The 22,266-nt window shown below is 38.6% G+C and overlaps 2 protein-coding genes across 2 annotated transcripts in view; one reads left to right on the top strand and one right to left on the bottom strand.

The window, feature by feature from the left end:
- LOC149462289 (cGMP-dependent protein kinase 2-like) overlaps window positions 1-22,266 on the top strand; it is a 232,611-nt gene that overhangs the window by 182,315 nt on the left and 28,030 nt on the right. Inside the window, exons 14-16 of the mRNA XM_089677088.1 lie at window positions 4,983-5,124; window positions 7,124-7,287; window positions 12,944-13,066. Of these exons, the coding sequence (XP_089533214.1) occupies window positions 4,983-5,124; window positions 7,124-7,287; window positions 12,944-13,066 (429 nt within the window). The remainder of the gene's footprint in view (window positions 1-4,982; window positions 5,125-7,123; window positions 7,288-12,943; window positions 13,067-22,266) is intronic.
- On the bottom strand, window positions 21,025-22,181 carry LOC149462290 (G protein-coupled receptor 20-like). Its single transcript, XM_089677131.1, has one exon. It carries the CDS (start codon window positions 22,042-22,044, stop codon window positions 21,025-21,027), a length of 1,020 nt encoding a protein of 339 aa, XP_089533257.1. The 5' UTR covers window positions 22,045-22,181.

The following is a 22,266-nucleotide window of genomic DNA, read 5'->3' as shown; positions in this document are numbered from 1 at the left end:
TATACTTTTTATATTATTTCTGCAGTCCTGAAGGATGAACTGAGATTATCAGAATAGTGGTGTTTGGCTTAAAGAAAAAGTTGCTGTTGCTGTTTTTGTCCTCGCATGGGAGATTTCTTCTCACATCCTGTCCAGTAGAAGAAGTGATAAAAACATGCTTTTTATGGGGAAGGGATAGAACCTCTATGAGCCTTTTATCTCTGTCTTCCCCTTCCTGTAGTGGTAACTTCCATTACCGTCCAGGGGCGGACTGACAACTCACGGGGCCCCCGGGCAATAGGGGATCTTGGGGCCCCTGTGTCCTTGCCCAAACTTAAAAAAAGCCTATGAAAAAGATACCAGGGGCATCTCATGGGGCCCCCTACTGACCACAGGCCCTTGGGCAGTGCCCGAGTTTCCAAATGGTCAGTCTGCCCCTGTTCCCGCCTCTACCTGTCCTGGTCTCACAGGGACAAGAGTATGAAGGAATTCTTCCCAATTTGGTCCACAACCAACAGTAAAAACCTGCAGATTTTATTCCTCCCTGCTCTAGTCAAAACTTAAATGAAAAAATACATCTTTAGATAATCTTTGGCTTTAATATGAGGCATTTTTCTGGAGATTTTTCACAAAATGCAGGAGATCTTTTTTGTTCTTAAATGTTTTAACAGTGTGTATAATGCAGCTTTTGGAATAAATGCATTTCCTATATATTAGATGATTAGACAATACAGAAATAACTGAAATATTGCAATTTATATTAGTTCCATGCAATTCCCCAATGCATTAATAGGGTTTATTGTTAGTTAATTTACAAAACTGTTATGCAATCAAATAAGAGCCTATCCCATTGCAGCATTAAATAGTTTTATGCATCTTTACTCAGACAACAAAGAAATTAACAGCCGGTCTCTGTGGTATCACTCAATTATAATAACCGGTCCAAAATGCACTGATGTTGTCACTTTAAGCCGTGAAGTATAATGTACACGTTCTTGTCCATTGCTCGCCTGTCAGTGGATTTATAATGGTATTGATTGTTTAAGTGTTTTGTCTGGGGTGTTAAAGTTCCTTTTGATACACTGGATATTACAGCAATTGGGGGTTAAATGGTTCTCTTTTTATCTTAACCCTTTGAGGGCTGTCTTGCAAAGCCTGCCTTGATGAATGACTTTGAAATAAAACAATGAAATCCCCATCCTGTAATCCCCACAGATCCCTCTGAGAATATTTTTACTTTGTGCTAAACTCACATAGTGATTTATCTCTGAAGGGAGGCTCATGAAATACACAACTATTCTTCTTATAAACTGGAAATATGTAATAAATTGTATACATGTCAAAGGGTTACAGTAATTATGGCTACAGAGAAAGACAGTTGTTTAAAATGTAATAATAGAGTTGCATTCTTCTGGAACGCTGTGAAGGAATCATAAGCTTCCAGCTGTATTACTTGTTAGACCTTTGTTTTAGTTTTCTTCATTTTTGGTTACAGTTTACATCCAAAACTTGTTTAAATCCAAAACTTGTTTAGTTTTGGATAGAGTAGGGAAGGACTAGAACCCCTGTCAGGTTTTTTTTTTGTTCTGTGTGCCATCAGTAGGTAGATTCAACCACTGTAATCATCCTAGTGACAACTTTTATACATAAAAACATGTGTTGCGTTGGCCCATAAACCTTGATACAATTCAAGTGCTTCCATATAACACGAAACATAAAAAGCATGTATACAAAAAAAAAAAGAAAATCATATTGTATAAGATTATTATAGAAATGAATAAAGTAAACCATAAAAAGTACCAAAGTATAGAAACAAAGTCCATCGTGAAACGGATATATCTCCAGCAATTACCACCACTTCAGTGCACCAGTCATTACCGCCATAAAATGCATAAAACATAAAAAGCATGTGCACAAAAAAAGAAGAAAATCTTATTGTATAGGATTATTATACAGATGAATAAAGTAAAACATAAAATGCACCAAAGTATAGAAACAAAGTTCACCATGAAACGGATATATCTCCAGCAATTATCACCACTTCAGTGCACCAGTCATTACTGCCATATGCAACTGTTTACTGGAGACCCAGACCTCAACATGTAAAAGGTTTAATATCACTTTAGGGGATAACACCCCAATCCCAGATGGATGGATGGCTCAGATATTTGAACCCAGCAGCAACAATGACACCACATACACCACTCCTGAAAAAATCCCACTCAAATCCCAAATGTATGGATGGCATTCACTCTCATAGTAATATAAAGTATGCCACAAATGTAGAAGAAGGAGAATCCTCATAGTGTAGTAAATCTGAGTTATAATTTATTAAAATAAAGGTATGTACTCACAAATATAGAAGCTATGCATGCACAACATAGACAGAAAGCTCCTGATGCTCATCCCAGTGGGTGTGATGACATCACAGTTATGCTCCGTCTTACATGTTTCATTTTACAGAAGGTCTTCCAAGGGGTGCTGAAAAAGTGTGGGTAAATCCAACATATTGAGTTATAACCAGCACAGAAATACTGTATATGGGAATCCTTTCAATACAGATACTTGACTTAAGAGAAATTCCTTTGCTTTTAAAGGGCATAAAGCAAAGGAAAATCTGCCCTGCAGGACAATGATCACTCTTTCTCCCACACTGTCCTCTCTGCCAATAGAGAGTACTGCTTCCTGTGAGCCCCAGGTGTCGAGGACATACTCCTTTGAGAGGTACCATCAAGCCACCCTGCAGGGTGCTACAGAGAAGAGCTGCAGGTTTCAGAACCCACCCACCATCAAAGAAAGAAGAGTAAGAGGACTTGTGGTGTCACTTGACTAGATGACTGAGGATCAGGAGGGTGTGGAGGTGTTCCAAGTGGGTCTTAATTGTAGGGGGGGGGGGGGGGGGCTGAGTTTAGGCTTTTAACAAAAAAACACAGTTCCCATCGGACATTAAGTGTGCAGTATTGTATCTCCATGGCAAGCAAGCAGAAGGGAACATGTGGTCCCTTCTATGCTGATACTAGTGCACATTCCCTTCAAAATTCCAGGTACCAGAGTACCAGCACTGTGCTAAAGAACTCATGTTTAGTGATGAGAATGTACCTGTACTTGTACAGGTTTGGTGAACATTACTAAGGTTTGGGTGCCAAAACCCAACCCCATTGAAGGTAATGGGAGTCAAATGTTAAAAAAACAGTAATGGCCATTGTCAATGCTAATAGCAAGGGGATTGTCAATCAAATTGCTTTGAGGAGCTGGGGGGGGGGGGCGTACTGGATACTGCCCTGGGGAACAGGTACCAAAGCAAAAAAACTATTTTTAGTTTTTGATGGGGAGCAGCAATTTTAGAAATGGTTAAATGAAACATTAAAATTGCAAAATTCCATTAAATAACATGCCAGGGGGATGCCTGACCCTGCCTGTGAAGTGGCACATCTGTGTGATGTATACAACCTACTGCAGCAAAACCGACAAGTAAAAAGTTTGCTTAACCGCTTTCCTGCTGCCCTGTAGCAGATATACTGCTACAGGACGACAGGGGTGCACAAAATCACGTATATATACGTGATTTTGCAGTTCCAGGTAGGGGGTATGCGCTCTCTACCTGCGCCGCTATTCATGGCCTTGGTTGTCAATCACCGGGTCCCAACCAGTGATTACTTGCCGGCTCCCAGTGATCGAGCAGGGTTACCCATGGAAAAAATGTGAATGAGTACCCCTTCCCCCCCAGCCCTCCACCCTCAGACCCTCACAACCACTGAGCCAGGGTTATGGGGATGAGGCTCTTTTCATTATCAACATGTGAACAAGGTGCTTTGCCAGGGCATGTGGCCTGGTATGGCTCTAGAGGGAAGGGTGCACCCTTTCCTGGCCAGTCAGGCTGCATACTCTGGGTCAATAATACTCAAGGGTCTATAATGGAATTTTTGGGGGGCCCTAAAATTTTTATTTTTTTATTATTGTAGAAAGTCCTGCCATATGGACTGAAAGCCCAACACTCATATAAACATTCAAACTAACAAAGAACCAGGAGCTCATTATGGTAGAAAATCTTTGTAAATCAGTTGGTAAAATAGCATTCTAAAGAAAAAGCAAGTCACTTTTTAGCAGGAAGAAAGGTTACCACAACTCCATTAATGGAGTCCAATGTACAGTATATCCTTACTAATATAGTATTGGTTATCACAGAAGCATTACACTAGTAGCCAATATTGTGAACATTTTTGAAAAATATAGAATTTGTCAAATTTGAAGTTATATTTGTACTTGTACAATTTTATAATATTTATTTAATATTATATCTGTTCCAACAGGAATGATACATGTTGTTTTGTACTAAAATGTTGATATCTGGTAATAGCAAAAACACCTTTGCACCCTCCTAGTGTTGGATGCTGCACAAGAATTTAATTTCTTGCAAGATAATGCTTCTTGCTTTACTGCCAAGTTGTAAAAGATTGGTTTTCATCCCATCAAAGTAATGGTATTGACTGGATAGGAAACAGCCGAAGCCTAAACCACACTGAAAACTTCTGAGCAAGACTAAATTGTGGTTATAAGAAAGGAAAGACCAAAGAACAAACAAGAACTTATAGTGATGATAAATAGTATAAAACTGTATCAGCATTTGGAAAAAAATTACATATAATTTTACACTTTTAGGAGTAAATATAATACTCCAAATTAGACAAATCCTACATTTTTCAAAAGTGTCAACAAATTTGGCCAAAGGTATACTGCATATCAGAATGGACCAGTTATGTTATCTGCTGAAATTTAATATTTTAGGAATCTTCAGACATAAACAGGGGTAGATAAAGGAATGTTTTTGTCCAAGAAAGTAGAAATCAATTACTGACACTGGCCTACAATGGTTATTTGGTAGGTTCTTTATCTGGCCACAGGCTTATGCTTAGCTTGTGCAAATGGAAACCACAATCTTTCTTAAGTGACTTAAAAAAACTGTCTACTGCTGTGACTTTATATTACTATATTTCTAATTTTAGGGGATTTTTTGAGGAAGGGACTGCCAGATTTTGCATTGGATGTGTTTTGGAGGCCTACGACTACTTACACAATCGTGGAATTGTCTACAGAGATCTTAAGCCAGAGAATCTCCTCCTTGATTCTGAGGGATATATTAAAATGGTTGGTTATATTTTATATTTTGTTTTGTTTGTTTTAATTTGAATATTTACAGCAGAGTTTTATATCAGTTTGGCCAATTGAAAAATTAAATGTATGATAGTTTTTTTTTTTGTTTTGTATTTAATTAACCAAGATGAAAGATGTGTAATGCATTGGTCATGGCCCTACTTTGAACTACTTATTCAGAAAGGTTCCTTTTTTTAATTGGTTACTTTTGACACACCATGCTAGAAGTAAGGATATCTTTCAGTCTTTTCCCTTTCATTTTTTTAGTCAGGTAGGACAAAATAGCCAGGTGGCTAAAATAAATAAATTATATGTGCAGTATTATTTAAAAAATTCTAAATTATTTTATATATTTAGCTCCCTCTTCTAGGATGTTAGGCTACATTTAGTTTTTGACTTCACTGCAGATGGAGCAGCACTTGATTGTTTTTATCTGGTCAGGTTTTGTGGGCTGTGTTTGATTTCTCCCACCTTGCTTCTAGAAGCTTCCAGGATATAGGACAGGGAGAGTCAAATGACCAGCATGAATATTTATCATGCCCCCGCCAATCTCTGCACAAAGGCCAGCAAGAAGGTGGCTGGAAAGGTGATAAATGATTAGAAGGCCTTACCAGAGGGTTCTTTCCTCTCCAGGAAGGGTTCCAGTTCTCCTGGGGCTGCTGCCCCTTAGAGAGAGTTACTGAGACAAGAGATTGCAGTCTGGGTCTCAGCAGGAGCTGGGCTGGGGACATGGGGGAGACTGCTAATGGATATTTGTTCGATGGCATTGTCCTGAAGTCCTGTTCTGGCAAAGGATATTTTATCTTCATCTCTGAGGATCTACCTGGACAGCTCCTTAAATCTGATTAGGGATTGTAGTGTGTGTTGCTTCTGTAAAACGTTTGTAAGAAGTTTGTCTTCACATCGATTGCTATTATCATTTTGAACTGTGCGTGTGGATGGCATTCTCTGTACTTGTAAGGGAGGCCTGGGTCTATTCTAAGAGGCCCCTCCAGGGGTAAGCACTACATATACAATGTAACATAAACATCTTGCCTATATTAAATCATATGTATGAACTTGATTAAGAATGTGGGCAATCAATTATATGAAATAAAATGTAAAATAATGGGGGAAAGAAAAGCAGCTATAAGGTAAACAGAGACTGAACTATTTAATCCCAAGAAGTAAAGCATGACACAATGTTCCAACAGTGATACAGCACTGGGGCTTCAGCGTTTCAAACGCCAAATGCTTGTAAACGCGTTAATCACGTTTATAAGCGTTTGCGTTTAGAAGCGTTTTTTAACTGTTCCATATCCAGATGCTGTCCAGAGCCTTTTTTCATCATCAGAAATGCATGCAAAGCGTTTTCCATGTATTTAAATGGACCTAGCACACCAGTACAGTCAGTTCCAGGTTTTTACGTGAAGGAAAAAATGGTAGAACGTTCTGCATTATGCTCATGATGGGATCCATAGTGAATACAACCAGAAAAGACATCTCAACACATACCGCTCTCTCTGCTTCTGCTCTCTCTCTATTTCTATCAAAGTGTCTGAAATAATTAATTTGGAAGGTCTTCTGATGTTATCTTTAAAAAACGCTTCTAAACGCAAACGCACATAAATGCGGTATGCAAACACGGCTAAAAAGACATTTTTTTAACCTACATTTTTCCAGCAGTCAGTTTCCATCATTCAGAAGAGTTTTCCAAACGTCCCGTGTACATGGAGCCTTATAAAGCAATGATGCTGCTCCCCCTTCCCCAGCACACATGCATGTTTTCCAAGTGGATTTTGCTTTCCTGCTTTGTCATATATCTCTTTTCACTGTCTTATCTACTTAAAAAACAAGTTTTGTCTGTTCTGAAATTTGCACTAGGAAGTCATATAACTAGTTAACAATAAAACTATTGCATGAAGTTCTGTTGAAATTTAAAGACCAATGATACTGAGAACATGTTAATTCCTTTACTAAAATGTTATAAAACTTGTTTTTACTTGTATTCTAGGTAGACTTTGGGTTTGCAAAAAAGATTGGGGCAGGAAAAAAGACCTGGACATTTTGCGGCACCCCAGAATATGTGGCCCCAGAGATTATCATGAACAGAGGACATGACTTTGGTGCAGATTACTGGTCGCTGGGTATACTCATCTATGAGCTCTTGACAGGAAGGTGAGACTATTGAGTGCTAATTTATTTAAACCTATAAAGTTCAAATGGAGAATGATGATAAAGTATGTTTTTCATCCAGGAAATAATTAAAAATATTGTTTGCATTAGCGTTTAAAACCAAAGCTTGTAAGAAATTGGAAAGACCATTATTTAGACATAATTCATTTTAGGATGAGGGATATAAAGCTACCCCCATTTTTTTTAAATAAACTCAAAAAGCAATAATATTTCTGTACTCCATTTGTAATTCACTATTATGACTCAAGGCTGTTCACTTATCTCTTTTTTTTATTCATTTTGGGGTTGAGTTACTAAAACTGGAGCAAAAGCTGGTGCAGCTCTTCATAGAAACCAATCCGTGTACTGTTTAATTTTTATCAAATCTTAACTGGACAAGCTGAAGTTAGAAGCTGATTGGCTACCATGCACAGCTGCACCAGATTTTGCACTCTCCAGTTTTAGTAAATCAACCTCACTATGTTTATCACTTTTAACTTGTATACTGATCATGCCCTTTTAAATTGACAATATTTTCCCTCAACTTTGTTAGGGTTTTAATAATGCACTCGATGGTCATAAATCTGAACACTGCTAAAACAAGGCACATTTTTCAAAAACTTTTTCATATTAATCTGAATCTTTGAGATACTGTGATGTCTTCATTATGTCTAACTATAATTCAATCTACTTAAAACATTGTTCCTTTATATGAAAACATTAAACTGTAAGTCGATGTTTCATGTAACACCCATTTTTAGGACATACCACGAAATGTGGTCACACGCCCCCAAACAGCCCCCTACCCCTACAAAATCTGGGGGTTCTTCTTTCTGCAGGCTGCTGTAATATGTTTATTTCAACATGGCTGTGCGTTGCTTCGCCCTCACAGCTGCATTGTTTATTTATAGGTACAGACCTATAGCTGGAGGAATAGTCTGCAGGAGCCAGAGCATTGCACCCATGATCGAATGATTGCATTCCAGGCTCCAAAGCATAACTGTATTAAATGTACAGTTTTTATTAATCAATATGGGTACAATTATTATTTTCTTGCAACAGCTAGTATTAGCCTTTAAGCATCTTCTGAAATGGAAATTATATCACTTACATTTAACTGGCCTTATACCAACTATAAAAATGTCTGTTTTATAAAAGAAGTGCAAGATTCGAAAAAAAAATAAATAAATTCAAACTCACCTCTGTAAATGTAGTATCGATCCAATGCTGCATCTGTCCCCCGCCACTTCTACACCAAGAGTCATCAAAGACTACTGAGCACTCAGTTCTCTGATCCGCTCTCAGTACAGAGCAGTAACTGTCAGACCCCGCACTGTGCTCTGCTGGAACTCCAGACTGTGGAGGGGGCCGGAGCAGCTGGCTTAAGCTCTCAGTGGCTAGCTGCCAGTCAGTCATCTGGGTAGATCCCAACATTATTGTTGGGTTCCTGCAGACTGTGGAGCTTTAAAGAGAAGTATGGGCTGTATTAAAAGGAAAAAAAAAACTATGCTCACCTAGGTGGATGCATCATCAACCTGATGCTGCACCTATCCCTCGTCACCTTTGCACAGAGCACTGAATGATCAAAGATTGCTAATCGCTCAGTTCTTCTCAGTTCAGCCAGGACTGTCAGTCTCCAGGTCTCTGCTGATCTAACCCCCCCCCCCCCCCGCTTACTGGAGTGCTGGGCTGTGGAGGGGACAGGGAGGGGCTGGCTAAGGGTTTTGGCAGATTGCTGAGAGGCTGAGCCAGGTACTGGTCCAGGGTTCTTGGTGGATTCTGACCATATAGTCGGGATCTTTTCAGAGCCTGGACTGTCTGTGTGATGTCAACCTCAGTCAGTCTGCAGTCCACTGTTGGCTGAAAATGGGTTACAGGAGTGCAGAAATAACTGAACTCCTGTGAGCCATAGCCTTGGCTATACTTCTCCTTTAAGCCGCTGTCAGCTGAATCTGGGTCACAGGAGTGCAGAACTAAATGCACTCCTGTGACCCACAGGAAAAGTATTAAGAAAAGAATTTTAAGAATTTAAGAATACTTCTCCTTAAATATTTGTGATATGAATGCGGTCTTGTTAAAATCCTGGTTAAAGATTAGGGTGCTTTGGCCATGCAAGACATAAATATTATTTTGCAATTTAATTACGACACAGTCACACACAGTATTCTCAAGATAAACAAAACTGTAGACCTTTCCATTCTCTAGTGTGGAAATACAGTAAAAACATAGATAGCCTCTTGGTTTCTTATTAAAATATCTGAATGCAGCATAAAGAAGCAATTCAGCTTACTGCAAATATTTCTTGGATGCTTTCTTACTTATTTACTCCTGCCATCCAAGGCAGTACAAAATCCAATAACTTATTAACTTTCAGAAATGTCATAGAAGTACTATATACTGTAGCTCATAAGTCAGCTTCATGATATATTTATTCAGCCTTCCTGGCTGCCTGCAGACCCGTCACTACACTCAATCCTTTTTTAAAATGTTATTTTCTTTTTCTATTATTACACTATTATTATTATTATTATTATTATACAGTATTTATAAAGCGCCAATAGTTCGCTCAGCGCTGTACATTACAAAGGGAGACAGAACATGTGACAGAACAATACCAATACAATGCAAAACATGAGGGGATCAAGGGCCCTGCTCTTTCGAGCTTACAATCTAGGAGGGAGGGGGTGGTGGCACAGGAGGAGATAGCTGTGGGGGATGGAGTGGTAGGAAGAGTGGAGGAGGTCGGCAAGTTAGCAGGGGGTGGGGTAGGCTTCCCTGAAGAGATGGGTTTTCAGGGTGCGCCTAAAGTCTAGATAACAAGGTCTAATCATACGTACCTACAATTTTAGATTTTTTCTGAATCATTTGCTAAATGTTGGTCTATGAAAACATAGAAGGCTATACTATGGTAAGATCTTCTGTTATGTGTTCTGAAGGTCATCCACGTGCCAGCAAGTAAACATTCAATTTGCACAGTCTATAAGAGAATAAATATAGAATAATATTTATAAAGTTTTTAATGACATATGTGATACAATGTTAAGCAAAAAAACAGTTTTAATATTGTATGCTTACAAATGCAATAAAATGCACAACAAATGTATTTTTTTTTTTAAATATAAGAATGTTTACAACATAACATTAAAGTGGAGTTCCAGCCATTTTTGTGTTTTTTAAAAGTCAGCAGCTACAAAAACTGTAGCTGCTGACTTTTAATAAACACACACTTACCTGTCCTGTGGTCCAGCGATGTACTCATCCTTCTTTCCTTCTGTCCTCCACGGTTCCGGCATCTCAACTGTGGGCACCAGGCTGTGACAGCTTGCGGCTTCACAACCAGGTGCCCACTGCGCAGTGATGTTGTGTTTCCTGATTGGTCCGGCAGTCTCCTGGGACCTGTGAAAGTTCCCAGGAGACTGCGGGAGCAAGGAGGGGGCCGAACTTCCGGCTCACTTCGCAGCAGTGAAATATGGCAGTGGAGGAAGGGAGGAGGCAAATAAGCATAGCTTCCGCTTTTGAGTGGCACTCTGGTTTAATATAGAGGTGATGAGCAGGAAGAGGTTTCATTTAGTTGACTACTGTTCTAGTCAATCCAAATCAATCAGGCCTTTCTTCCAAAAACGTAATATTCAATACATATACTTATAAGTGATTTTAACAAGGACAATATTATACTTGTTGCACTAGGTATTTTAGCTCCTTGTTATTGTATTCCAAGATTCTATTTAGTTCTGCAGCTGCAATTTGGTGTTGTGATGTGCTGCCTAGCTTACAGTAAGACGTTACTACCCAGTAATTCTCAAACTTTCTTTTTCCCAACTATGAGCTGTTTAATAAATAGTGGGAAAAGCCAATTATACAGCCTAGGTACACAACCTTACTTCTATCAGTATGAAATGTCATGTGTTGTTTTGTCAAGATACCTCTGTAATGTTACTATACTGCTGGACTGTGTTCACCTTTTTAATGTTGTGTCATTAGCAAAAATAAGCACATTACTCTCCCATTCACCAGGGCTTGTTGTCAGCAGCACACTGTGTTGTCTCACACTGTGGAAATGTTGTGTTGTATACAATTTGATGCATTTTAAATCCGTGGCAGTGCTAGCACAGTACATGGCAAATGAAGGCAAGGCATATGCAATAATGCTTGTGTCTCCACAAACTTCCAGAAGTCAGTTTAAAAAATGTGATATAGTGGTCTGTCAGTAACCAAGCACCAAATAAAATAAAGGACTCATGATTAACTTTAAGAGTAACAAGTGTGATATTATGTTGGGATTGTATGAGCATAGGAATACAATCTCACCACCCACAGAAGAAAATGACTGTCTGCCAATCTTCAGTGTTTGCCAAACCTAGCAACCAAAGCAGTGCTCTGTTCACCTGCCCCTAATGCATAGATGGATATATGGATGGAGAGGTGGGGGCTTTTAGCATGTTACACATTCTCATCTATGAGCCAGCCCTTCGAAAGCCCCTTACCCATTCATATGCTGTGCACTGTGCGCACAGAACAATGGGGAACCTCTTTGGCTGCTAGGCTGCTGCAATGAAGTGTATCTAGACCAAGTGTTTTGTTGGTCAGAATTTTTTGAATAACCTAAATCTCAGTTGAAAAAATGTACCTCTTTTTGCATTAAACCTTAAGTTTATTTTTTTTTTTAATCAGCACAAGGGAAGGTATGTACATTTAATGGGAAGAGTCCCTTGTGCTGGTGGCTGCTCTATTCATTGAAATATACATTCTTCTGAACTAAAATTTTCTATTTTTGCATATGCACGCATAGTGTACTCTTGCTTACAATAGCACCTCCTTAGACACAAGTATAGCAGGACTAAGCCATTCATGTCAATGACAGGCTGTGCACCTCTGTCTGGGCAGAGGAAATATGCAGGCAATTATGTGGAATGGATTCAGTCGGTCTGTGTGCAAGAGCCTTTGTTCCAAAAATTGAGTTCAGCTAGAGAAGGAGACCGCATGTGCGTTATGTAGGCTTGAACAGCTCGGACCGCTCACTACTGAAGGGGGCAAGTGCACTGTGTACACAGGCAATTTGAATGGCCTGGGAGTGGCTGCTAAAGGATACATTACCATTACTAATGTTTAGCAGGTCCTACACACAGCAGGACAGAATGGAATGGGGGCCAGCAGGTTTTGTGGAGAGCTGCATCTGTAATGAAAGGATGTGTGCCATTTACAACAGGAGAGGTGCTGGTATGTACTATATAGAGGACATAGAAGGGGATTTTTGGAAAATCTTTGTGAAGGTGAAATTATACTTTAATGCTGATAAACAAGTTTTGGCAAACAACTGCCCTCCTTCCCTCATTTTTTTAATCGATACTTTCCATACCCACCTCCATCCAAATTCATTATCCAGTCATGGCCAGAATGCATTTTTAACCTACTAAGTCCTAGTTTTAGGCTACCCCAGTCAATTTCAGCTTTTCAGTTTTATTTGAGATATGTCTGGTATTTATTAGCAATTTATATTTTTACCAATTAATGATTATGGCTGATGTTACAGCATGTCAAAACAAAGACCCAGTGGTTATTTAGGAGCACAAAGTTCCCTTACTGACAGGAAAAAAAGTCTATTGTTATATGAGAGTTTCTTGGGGCACTTCTTTTTTTCATGAGTTTATTTTTTTTTCAGCCCACCTTTCTCAGGGACAGATCCCATCAAAATATATAACATGGTGTTGAAAGGAATTGAAAAGGTAGACTTCCCACACCGAATTGGACGTCGCTCGGAAGATCTGATCCGTAGGTTGTGCAGGTAATGATAAGTAGATGTTGCTGTGTGTACTGAGGGTGTGGGGAAGCTGCTATACTCAGGAAAATATGAGAAACTGTCTCGCTGAAAGGTTCATGGATGCTTCCATGAGTATTTTTGACTATATGGCAAAGACAAATTCAGCCATGGATATCGATTTCCTCAAATCATATAGTATGGGAAATAATAGAAAAAAATGCAAAAACAGTAAAACAGGGAAAGCAAAATCCACAAGGATAAAAGAAAAAGTTCACATTATATTTTAATTGTTCTTTGCTGGGAGAGAGAATATGACATCCTCCCGGACGCAGTCCTGAATCTTGAGCAACCGATTGCCAGACTCGAATACTGTCTCATGAAGGAGGGGAGGAAGATATTAACCCTGTGTAAGCTCTGATGTTGGCCTTCATGGAGCATATACAGGGTGTGGATTCCCATCTCTGACAGAGGAACAGAGGGGCAAGGAGCATGGGGAAGGTCTGTATCAGTGGGTGTGTTGGTGGAGTCGAGCTGCTGCTCTCAAGAGAACCCCCTGCATGACCAAAGCGACAAAGTCTTTTTAAAAACTTCAAATAAAATTAAATAGCTCAATCATTTAAGTTGGACTCCCAGCAAACAGCTAAATATACATTCAAAATACACATGTATGAAATGTCTTTTTTGCCAGAAGATCTGCAATTCTGTTTAGCTCTTTTTGTGGTATATACAACACTATTGACAACTAAGAAAGCTCTATCCTATATAGGTGCAAAACCAACATAAACTTAAACTCACCAAAACTCAATGAAGGATTCCATGCAGTATTAATGAGAAATAAATACCAACTTGCATATAAAATAAACAGTAAATAGTGCTAATCAATGTCCATGAATACATTCAAGTTTTCATATAAGATCCTCACACACCATGTGTCTTTTAGCATAGCCAAATCTTCTTCCACAATTCATCAGTGCTCCACCACCGTGCCCAGAAAAAATGCACACTCACCAAATGTTATCGACCAACAGAGTAGCCAACGAGCATAAATGATCTTATATGTATATGTAGATGTCCACTCTTTTCTTCCCAGGACTTTAAATCCCATCCACTTCATATGCCATTAGTCAATATCCTCTATAATAATGTATATGGTAAGGGTGCTGAAGGGGGGGCACCAACACATTTAGCTTACTAGGGAGATCTCTTAACGCCGCCACTCTCGTCCGCTGTCAGCATGCATTCCAGCAAATCGGATGTGATGTCAGGAGACAAAATCAGAAGTGACTATGCAGCTAAGGCTTTTTGTGAAGCTTCCTGAGGACATATATCATGCGAAATGCATTGAGACATCATTCAAACTGGATGATGGGCATGTAGTGGTGGAAACGTATAACTGTGGAAGACAGCTCTGAATTCAAGGTGAATATTGCAGCAAAAGTTGTCTTCTTTTTATTTATTATTATTACTGGCCTCTTGAATTTTAACACCCATCTCTGGACAAAACTCAAACCTCTCCCATCCCTCTCACACTCCCCTCTTACCCATTTAGTGCATTTTTAATACCTTTGGAAGCAGTTTATTATTAACCTCAATCTATCATCTGTGTGCAGGGAACCAATAATACACCACTGCATATATGCTTGAAACAGCTGGTTCTTTAACACTCACGTCATCAATGCAGTCTCTTTTCTGGATCCTGAAAGAACCCTGCCATTGGACAGCCAATGATGTATCCCCATCATGGACATGGAAGAAGTGAGAACATTCAGGACCAGAACATCACGTGAACAGGGAATTAAAGCAGATTGAAACACACTAAGTAAACTGTTTCCAAAAACAGTTACATTCAAGGCACACATACCATGAATGACATGGTAATGGTTGCTTGTGTTCTGAACTGAATTGTCAAGCCATCAAATGGTTGGTGTCATAACAGATCACCTGTGAAGCACCAAGGCAACTGCAGATCAAACAGGTTAAGATGGCAACTTCCTTTGCTGTAAAGGATAAAAGAGTTTAATTCCGCTTTAAAGTAAATTGGCTGTTAGTTAGCAATTAATGGGAGGTGGTGGGGTGAGGGTTTTGTATGTGGGGAGGGGGCTTTAAAAGTAACTATAAATAAAAAAATAAAAAAACTTTAGTTCCATTATAGGAGATACAGTGGTGCACCCTTCCTGCATGCACCTGTCTGATTGGACAGTGAAGGAGCAGCAGGACACTAACATGTCATCGTTTCTAGTCATTCCACTCAAGGATGATAGAAGGATGGTGTCAAGATTAATTCTGGCACTTACGCTACATGTATGTTAAAATAAATGTTATTATCTGTAAAGACCCAAAAATCTATAAAAAGGTGTTTTTTATGTGCTTTGGGATAACACACCCCTATATATATACACATTAATAAAATTAATTATATTAATCATACAGTATGGGACACAGGCTGGGATATAGGCTGCCATCTTCATCTGATTGGATACTGGCAAAGCTTTGCTGGACATGCCCCCTGGGCATACCCCTATAGCCCTACCCAGGTTCGTGAGACCTCCATTTTTTGCTAATGGCTTAAGGTGATGGACCGCTTCTCCCTTGCGGAGAAATCATTCTATGTTTGAGTAGTTTATTTTACTTTGTGTATATACATAAAAAATTTAATTTTTCTTTATTGTTGTACAAAATTACTATTTTCTATATTCAGAACATTTTTTTTCATGTGGGAAAATTTTCATTGTTACTGATGTTGATATTTTTAAATGTCATTGCCACTTTACAAAAAATCAAACCTTCTCCTTTGAGTGCACTGTACTAGGAACCCTGTAAGCGCCATAACACTCAAGGGACTTCTGCCAGTCCTTTCCATTAGTCATACACAATTTTGAAGAACAGTCAATCTGCACATGGGTATGTTTTATCTCTAAACATTCAGTAATGTCCTATAGTCTGATGTACTAAGGCTTTTTCTTTCTTACTCAAAGAGCAAAGAACAAAACCCTTCTGAACACTGTTATTTGCAGTCTATTTTTATTTATCCAGAAACAGGCTTCTTTGTGCACTGTAAACCTTAAACAAAGAGTGGATGGAAACCTTTCAATTTCAGCCTAAAATATAAAAGCCTGAAAATGTTTCTTTAACTTTTCTGTTTTTCTCCGTTAAACATAACCTTGAAAGGGTTGGCTATTCTGCTGGCTTATGCTGCAGCTAAAATTATGTACATGTTCCATTCCAGAAAACAATGAATTGTTTTGGAGAGTTTAAAAAAAGACCACATAGATGAGTTCTTGCTGGAAAAAATATGTTAAGCAACAGACAGCATGGATTCATGAAAGACAGAAGTTGTCAGACAAATCTGATTTCTTTTTATGAGGGGGTGAGCAAAACCGTGGATAGAGGGGTGGCAGTGGATGTGGGGTATGGTATACTTGTATTTTGCAAAAGCGTTTGACACTGTTCCCCACACATGGCTAATGTGTAAGGTAAAGTCTACGGGCTTGGAAAAATCTGTATGTAAATGGATTGAAAACTGGCTAAAAGATCGTATTCAGAGAGTAGTGGTTAATAATTCATACTCTGAATGGTCTAGGGTTGTCAGTGGAGTACCCCAAGGTTCAGTGTTGGGAATCTTACTTTTTAATATATTTATAAATGATATAGGGTCTGGGATAAAAATACCATTTTAGTCTTTGCATATGACACCAAGCTGTGCAGTGGAATAATGTCCTTACAGGATGGCTCCAACTTACAAGCTGACCTCAATGCACTGTTTAATTGGGCAACTATGTGGCAAATGAGGTTTAATGTTGATAAATGTAAGAATATGTACTTGGGGGCTAAGAATATGCATGCATCATACATACTGGGGGGGTACAACTGGGGAAACAATGGTGGAGAAGGATCTGGGAGTTCTGGTAGATCACAAGCTTAATAATGGCATGCAATGCCAAGCTGCGATTTCTAAAGCGAGCAAAATCCTCTCTTGTGTTAAAAGAGGTATAGACTCCAGAGAGAGAGATATCATTTTGCCGTGTACAAATCATTAGTAAGACCTCATATGGAATATGCAGTTCAATTTTGGGCACCAATTCACGAAAAGAACATTGGGGAACTGGAGAAAGTACAGAGAAGGGCAACCAAACTGATAAGAGGCATGGAGGAGCTCAGCTTTGTGGAAAGATTAGAGGAACTGAATTTTTTCTCTCTTGAGAAGAGAAAAATAAGGGGGGATATGATCAACATGTATAAATACATCAGTGGTTCATATAGTGAACTCTGTGTAGAGTTATTCACCTTGAGATTGTCACAGAGTTCAAGGGGTCACTCTTTACTTCTGGAGGAAAAGAAATGTAATCTCCAAATACGGAAATGTTTCTTCACAGTAAGAGCTGTGAAAAATGTGGAATAGACTCCCTCAAGAGTTGGTTCTGGCCAGCTCAGTGAATTGCTTTTAAAAAGGCCTGGATTCTTTCTTGGATACACAGAATATAACTGGTTACTAACATTTATAGGTAAAGTTGATTCATGGAATATCCGATTGCCTCTTGGGGAATCAGGACGGATTTTTTTCCCCTGCAGGAGCAAATTGCATCATGCTTTTCTGGGTTTTTTTGCCCTCACCTGGATCAACTGTGGGTGTAGAATTAGAACTTTTTTTTATGGTTGAACTGGATGGACTTTTGTATTTTTTCAGCCAGACTAACTATGTAATATATTCAAGAGATGCCCAGTCCTCTTCAGAGAAGTATAAATGTGTTAAACAGACAAAAGAGCCAGAAAAAAGAGAATGAGGACAAATCAGGAGATTCCTGGTCTGCTTCTCTTTCGGCACTCTGCACTGGAGCACTTTCAGGTTCAGTAATACTTTGTTCATCAATCTCCTCACACAGCTTTCTGAACAGAAAAGCCAGTGATGAGATGCCCTATCTCCAGTCAATCAAGTTTATTCATGAATATGAAGGTTTTCTAACACCTCTATGATACATCTTTAGGGTTGCTGATGCAACCATGAACTGATGAGAATGCAGCCGCTGTGTTATTCTTACTGCAACTGGTTTTGCTTTGCCCTAACCATTATGGTGGTTAAAGCATACTTCTATTAGGCTCATCCCATGTAAAATGTGTGGGCAAATCACAGGTTCACTTTAGGTTGCAAGTGGTAGACTCTACTGTAAAATTGGTTATGTTTTTTCATATAGTTCTAGATAGCAGAAATTTCAATAAGATGACTCATAACTGCATATGTAAATGAGCAATCAGTGTGGAATGGCTAAGTGAAAAGATTCTTCTTGGGAATTTCAACTCATGCTAAAGGGAAAAGGAAGTCTGAGTCATTGTCATGTTTCAGACCTCTGAAAGGCTGCTATGTTATATTCTAGTTTCATTAATGAAATTGGATGATTGTCCATTTAGTACATTTTCTTCATTACCTAGTATACAAGTATTAGTGACTTGTAAATGGCAACTGTTTTACTATTCTAACAAAAAAAAAATCACACTGCTGTGCTTTACCAAGGGAATTTTGATGGAATGATAAACAGCTCTCATACTGTATGTTCTTTTTTTTTACTGACGTAACAGTTGTGTAGAATTACTAAGTACCTGCAATACAAAATTAAGTATTCATAAATAACTCAACACCTACGGCAATCCATTCATATTAATTTCCATTCCAAAAAATGTGCAATTCTACTATTGTAAGTATAAGAATAAAAAACAATGAGCGCTCAGTGGATGATTTTGTTCTGTACTATCTTAAAGGTGTCTATGCCTAGTCTAGAGCATATTCTTGTATAGGGAGAGCTCTTTTTCCAAATGTATCTTATGTTAATATGTGTTTTACTATCAAGTTATATGTAATTGTTTTTGGGCATGTTTTATGTATGTGTTTGTATTGCGTTATGAAGAACACTTAGATTGATGGAGCAATGTATCACTGATAATATTTAGATTTCATAATAGCAACTAATTTTGTGCAGAATCACTAAGGGTCATACTTATAAAGCAGTGAATGTGACTTTCACCAAATATTTACTGCATTGATTGATTTTAAATTATAGGGAACAAATAACTACCTGTGGATGTTTGGTGAATGTCACATTCACTGCTATATAAATATGGGCCTAGCACTTACCCTATTTGAAGGACCACTATCATAAAAAAATCTAGCGTTCTGAATGTGGCTAATACATGTAATGATAGGATTTAGTATATGAGTTTATTATTATTATTTTATGTTTACTTTGTTATTTTATTTCCACATTTACATAAGGACCAATGAGGCCATCAAAAACTACAGTGACAGCGGTTGGTAAAATAAAACTGCACTTATTGTTTCCTGAAAATAATGTCATAAGGTGGGGGGGGGAGCAGAAAAGATATGCTACAGTAGGTGTTGGTTTTTCTGTTACCTTGTAATACTTTGAAAACAGTTTGGCCATTCAGCGTATTCATAAGAGGGTCAAAATATATACTGACATGTATTTAAGCTGAAAAAGACATGTCCTTCCAAAAAATTAAAAAAATGAATTAAAAATTCTTGCAGCTTCACAGTCCTAAATCCACAGTTTATCCTGAGGAAGATAAAAAATTCTCTAACTGAACAAATTCTTTGTTGATCCAAAAAGTCAATTGGATACTCCCTGAATCCACAGTATACAGTATTATTATAAATAGTAACCACTTACAGACCAAACATTTTCTGCACTTATTATTTGCAAGTTTAAATCAGTATTTTTACTAGAAAAATTACCTATAACCTGAAAGGAATTGACTCTCGTTCCCTTCTGCACTGACTTCCGTCAGCCCCTGGCATTGACCAGCAATTACCCTCAGATCCGGAGTTCACCTGAGACACAAAGGAATGGCAGACAGACACAAGGTAGTATCTCAGAATGAACTGAATTTATTCTTCCGTGTTTAAACTTATATATGAAACTTAAAACAAAGCATAGAAATATAAGAACCAATCAATTGACAGGTATGCATTTAACCATTTAGAATATTACATACGTCAGTCATGCCCAATCAGTTGGCATATATGTTAATTATTAGTATATACGTCAAGCCTTGAACTTTTGGACACCTCAGAAAGCAGACAGTTCCTTTTTACCATTGGCTTAAAATTATTAATACTCTTTCAACAGGATGTAGCTCACCGCAGACTTTCAGTCTTAGGCTAGTTAAGGGAAAAAGGGGAAGTTGCACCTAGACAAAAAAGAGGAACTTCCTAACTCCTGACAAATTACCGTTTAAGACAAGAAAGTCAATTCTTTTAAAATACAGACTTAAGATGGATACTGATTCTTAAGATGGAAGGACTTTGGCTCAGAGAGACAAGATGGTGGAACATCAAACTTAGGGGCTAATCCCTTCAAACCCCCTCTTAGGTCACACACGTGACCTTACACCTTAGTCACAGGTTGGTACCTGGGGCCCTTAGTAGGTAATCAGGGTTCCCCATATACCAAACCAGGTTTCAAATAAACTGACCAGTGGATTTTCTACTCCTGAGCTTTCAGCTAATTCTTCAAACAATATTTGGAGGTTGTGAAGGGCTCTAATAATACTTCCATCAGAAACAGTGTTATGGGGAATAAGAGTACAACCGCAGGAGTTAAACATTTTACATACTTTCCCTTTATCAGCTAATAACATATCAAAAACAGTATGGTTCTACCAAACTTTTGTTAACCATAGCCAATGTAGTTAACCCAATTTACATTCCCGCTAAACTGTACCCATATAATACAGACAAATTCTGTAACAACATTACTATGTTCAAATCAGGCAAAATTTCCTGATACTGGTTTAGAGACTTAAAAGTAAATTATATAATCTGGTAACAGGGAATTTTCTTAACCAAATCAGTACATTCCTTCTCAGTGATATTATCTTTGTACACTCTAATTAGACAGAACATATTAGTTTCCTTTTCCTGGAAAAAAAAAGGGAACCAGTCTCAATGCCTAATCTATCTTTTGATTGCATCATTACTCCTGTATATTCCTAGCCCCCAGGGCGAGCTGCCTACGGCAGGGGCAGGGACTGTTAAAAGGAACTGGTGACGGTTGTTCTCTGAAAATACTATTCCTAGCGGATTGGAAATGGCTAGTAACAAAACAATAGACAATGGGATCCATACAACTATTAAAACTACTCAAAGTTACTGTGACATGGTACACAATGAGGATGACATCCCGAGACACCTCACTGCGGACACAGAAAACCACTTGACTAACATGAATGGGAGTGAAACAGACTGTGAAGATGACCAGCACCATTATGAGGAGCTGTACCGCCTTCACCCGTCTCTCTCGGCTTTGGTTCATTTGTATTGACTTGGACAAAGTCCACATGATCCGCAGGGTGTAGAAAACAACAATCACCAAGGGAACAAAATACTCAAAACCCGTCAGCATAAGTAGCTGGAAAAAACAACAATGTTTGTGGTTAATTGTTGTGGTCAGTATAATGAAAGTTACAATTACAGCAAATATCCAAATCAAAACACAGATGCATTTGGCATAACTGGGATTTCTCCATCTGCGTGAGGCTCTGGCTTGCACAATAGCCAGGTAGCGATCAACACAGATGCAGGTCAGGAAAAGAATACTACAGTACATGTTCACAGAATACGTAAAACTGTGAACATAATAGCAGATATAACAGGTCTCTACATTACGGTAATACATAACAATTCGTGCTGGTAGAGAGAGACCCACTAAAAGGTCTGTCACTACCAAGTTAATGGTGTAAATAACAGAGGGTGTCCTTACTTTGGTCTGAAAACAGAACACATAAAGGGCCAAACTGTTCAGTATTATGCCCATCAAAAAAATAAAAGAGTTGATAATTAGCAACGCCACCCAAAGGCCATAGAACCTTTGATGCAAGGTTTCACTTGGGTTGGCTTGTTGAGGGATTTGGAATTGTTTGTCATTTGCTATAGATTCATTCAGTTCAAGTTCTTTGGATGGGTTGAAGTTTCCAGGGCTGACGAAGCACTCCATGTGGTTCAGATCAATCTCTCAGGACTTCTCTGGCTGCTTCTTCTGTATCTGTGTCTTTGCCTTTGTCTTGCTTCTTAGGGGCTTGGTTCACCCTTTTTACACGGCTGGCATGGATCCAGGCCTTGGAATCCTCAGTCAGAACAGCGGTCCTAGTGACAGCGATCACGGAAACGAGTTGGTTCCTGTGAAAAAAAAGAGTAAAGTGCCAGCAACATTTCTTTC

The sequence above is a fragment of the Staurois parvus genome, unplaced genomic scaffold (genome assembly GCF_062004578.1).
Source record: "Staurois parvus isolate SC_StPar_1 unplaced genomic scaffold, SC_StPar_1.0 ptg000177l, whole genome shotgun sequence".
In the NCBI taxonomy this organism is placed as follows: Eukaryota; Metazoa; Chordata; class Amphibia; order Anura; family Ranidae; genus Staurois; species Staurois parvus.
This window is presented reverse-complemented; position numbering and strand designations above follow the sequence as displayed.